Genomic DNA, 3,277 nt, shown 5'->3' with positions numbered 1-3,277 from the left:
TATGTATTTTTGTATATTTAATTGTAGTGTTTTTAAAGGTGCACCAAGGAGCTGAAGGTCTCTCGGGGCCTAGGCGCAAGGCACAAGGCGAGGCGTGAGGCACGAGCTTTATTGAAGTAAGGCGCACTGTCTTAGTAAAAAATAGAAAAATTAACATAGACTAATCATTCATAGTACTAAGACAATTTTTTTTTTTAAATAAAAAGTAATTAAGATTCAAGACAAATTATAGAATAATTCTCAAAGCCATGAAAGTGCATATTATATAGCATTCCAATTTTCAAAGATAAAATAATCCACATTCAAAAAAAAAAAAAAAACATAAACACTAAACATCCAAAACATAAATATCCAACAAATATTAATACATGTCTTAACACTTAAAAACATCAATATCATAAGAAATGATAGGTTAGGTCTGTTAGTCAATTATCATCCTCAACATCAATGGCAAGCAAACTATCATATTCTCCTCCATCAGTTGATTTATATCCCTCAACATCTTCCTCTTCTGTGTCATCTAAGCCCGCTTCCCCTTCATCTATTAATTGAAGTGGAGTTAATCTTGATGATTTAGATATCCCCGATTGTGCCTTTGAACGTGAACTTATTGTTTTACTTGCATGGCTACTTTCTTCTACTCCAAAAGCTCTAGCAACAGTGGCCCACGTCAAGCCATCATCATCATCAAACACTGACTCATTATCTTCATCTGATTCTCCATCCATCCTCCCAAGCAACCACTCATTGCTTTCATCAATATTTTGCAAAGATATGGGATCAAGAGTGTTGCGCATGTTATACCTAAATCTCAATGTTCAATTATATTTGACAAACACTAAATCATTGAGACGTTGTTGTTCCAATCTATTTCTTTTCTTGCTATGAAGTTGCAAGTATTAAAAAGATATTAAATTCTATATAATGAGAATACAAAATATTTGAATTCAACAAAAAATGAGTTAGAATGTTAAATACTCACATGTTCAAATACACTCCAATTTCGTTCACAATCTGATGAACTACATGTTAGGCTAAGGACTTTTATGACAAAAGTTTGCAAGTTTGGGGTTTTAGAACCATATGATGCCCACCAATCAGCAATGATAATCACTAGTTAGAAATAATTGTTACCAAGTATTGAGTTTTACTAAAAGTATTACTAAAAATGAACTCTATGAGTTTATAATATATTACCTGGTGCCCTTGTATTTCTTTTCTGAATCGCAACAGGCTTGCCAAAAAAGGCTCTCAGCCTTCGTATAAATACTCATCTCATTAGTGATCAAATCTTGAACAGTGACGTCCAGGACCAACCATTGCATGCATTCATAAAACCCATTTATCACTTCATGATCTTTTTGCACCTCTAAAGCTTTTGGGTAAAAGAATTCTGGGTTAAGAAAGTGCGTAGCTGCATGTAAAGGCCGATGCAATTGGACATCCCATCTTTTGTCGATGATTTCGAAGATTTCATTATACTTCTCTTCTTTATGATCAAATGAACTTGCAATGCGTTCTTTTGCCCTATCCATTGCCTCATAAATGTATCCCTTGGGAGGTTTCTTCTCGGTATTAACCAATCTAAGCACTTTGATGAGAGGACCTGAGACCTTAAGGGCAAACACAACAGTATTCCAAAATGAAGGCATCAACAAAGTTTGGGCCATTCTTTTACCTTGTGGCTCCTTTGCCTATTTGCTTGAGGTCTAGTCTTAAGAGATGACCATCTTTCTCAAATTATTTTTTTGTTGATGCATCCTAGACAAAGTCAGAAAGGCGGTTGCAAATCCAGTTTTTGCAGGCTTGATCAAATTCTTCAAATTTGTATAGCGCCTCATCATGTTTAGCAACGTAGGCCGGTTATAAATGTAGCCATGTACTGCAATACCCCTTTCAAATGTCTTTTTTCAATCGAGGTATCTTGAAAATGTATTCTAACATCAAGTCCAAGCAATGAGCAGCACATGGTGTCCAATACAAGTGTTCATACTTGGCTTCCAAAAACCTCCCTATAATGTAACAATTACGAAGAATTATTATTTTCAAGTTTTTAAATTTTAAATACAAAACAAACTATGAGTAAACAATTTTGACGTAAGGAAGGAGGAAATATTCTTGCCCGCCAACACATTAGGTGCAGCACTATCAGTGATAACTTGCACCACATTCTCTTTTCCAACTTTCTCCACAAATTTGTCTAGTAATTCAAATAGCTTCTGCCCATCCTTTGAATAGCTAGAAGCATCAACCGACTCAACAAACATGGTTCCTCTTGGACAATTAACTAAAAAGTTAATCAATGTTCTTCCTCTCTTATCAGTCCAGCCATCAGCCATTATGGAACACCCGTATTTTGCACAATCCTCTTTATGATTCTTCATCAAATCTTCAGTATGTTTCACCTCTTTTTTGAGTTGGGTAACCCACACTTCATGGTAAGTTGGTGGCTTCATACTGGGACCATATTGCCCAATGGCTTCAATCATTGGTCCAAAACTCTCATAATTTACTGCATTAAAAGGGATACCAATATCATACATCCACCTTGCAAATCTGTGCACTGCCCGAGCTCTCATTTCTTTTTTGTAAGGGTCATTCGCATCAATTTTGGTTTGCTCCCCTTTTGCTTGGCCTCTTCGATTTTTCACCACTGATTCAGGATTGGGTGTGAAGTAAACATCCATTGGCCCTTTTCTTTTTGGCATTTTTTATTTGGATTTGGATTTGGATGAACCTTGGCTGCTACTTGTCAACTTACGGCGTTGCTTGGTCTCTTTGATACTTTACCACAAAAATTACACTCAAACTTGTTTAAATTATTCTCCTCTACCAAATGGGCATGTTGCCATGTCGGATCTTTTCTATTACTTTCCAATGTCATTTTCTACACAACAAATTTAATAAATGGAAAACAATTTCAGTGTAATGTAATGTGTGATTAATTAATTATTTGTAATTTTTTTTCTTAACAGAGAAAGGAAAAAAAAAACAGAGACCAATAGCACAGTGTATTAATTAATTATTTGTAAAAAAAAATTCAGTGCATTTTTTTAGTTAATCAATCAATAATATAAGTCTTATTTTGTATTTGTAATTTTTTTTTTTGTTTTGTTTTGTTTTGTTTCTAACAGAGACTCAAAGGCATAATTGAACCAAAAAAAAAAAAAAAAACAAAACAGAACAGAGCAGAACAGTCGACAACAACAACAGAGATAGAAGTAGCGAAGAAGAGAGAAGAAGAAGGAGAGAGAGAGAGAGAGAGAGAGAGAGAGAG

At 34.8% G+C, this 3,277-nt stretch overlaps 1 protein-coding gene across 1 annotated transcript; it reads right to left on the bottom strand.

The window, feature by feature from the left end:
• Nucleotides 1-425: 425 nt before the first annotated feature.
• Nucleotides 426-1,670, bottom strand: LOC145793632 (uncharacterized). Its single transcript, XM_082876497.1, has 2 exons — nt 1,198-1,670; nt 426-804 (listed from the first exon to the last, which is right to left on the bottom strand). The coding sequence occupies exons 1-2, from the start codon at nt 1,668-1,670 to the stop codon at nt 426-428; spliced, it is 852 nt and encodes a 283-aa protein (XP_082732623.1).
• Nucleotides 1,671-3,277: the final 1,607 nt, after the last annotated feature.

This window comes from Camellia sinensis, chromosome 6 (genome assembly GCF_055761805.1).
Source record: "Camellia sinensis isolate YWXY chromosome 6, ASM5576180v1, whole genome shotgun sequence".
Classification (NCBI taxonomy): domain Eukaryota; kingdom Viridiplantae; phylum Streptophyta; class Magnoliopsida; order Ericales; family Theaceae; genus Camellia; species Camellia sinensis.
The sequence above is the reverse complement of the archived record's forward strand: the minus strand, read 5'-3'. Positions and strand labels throughout refer to the sequence as shown.

Excerpts from the sequence above, each read along its gene's own strand:
- LOC145793632 (XM_082876497.1), bottom strand. The coding sequence starts at position 1,670 with ATGGCCCAAACTTTGTTGATGCCTTCATTTTGGAATACTGTTGTGTTT. Across the intron at positions 805-1,197 it reads AAGAAATACAAGGGCACCAG|GTATAACATGCGCAACACTC; the intron begins GTAATATATTAT and ends ATTGAGATTTAG.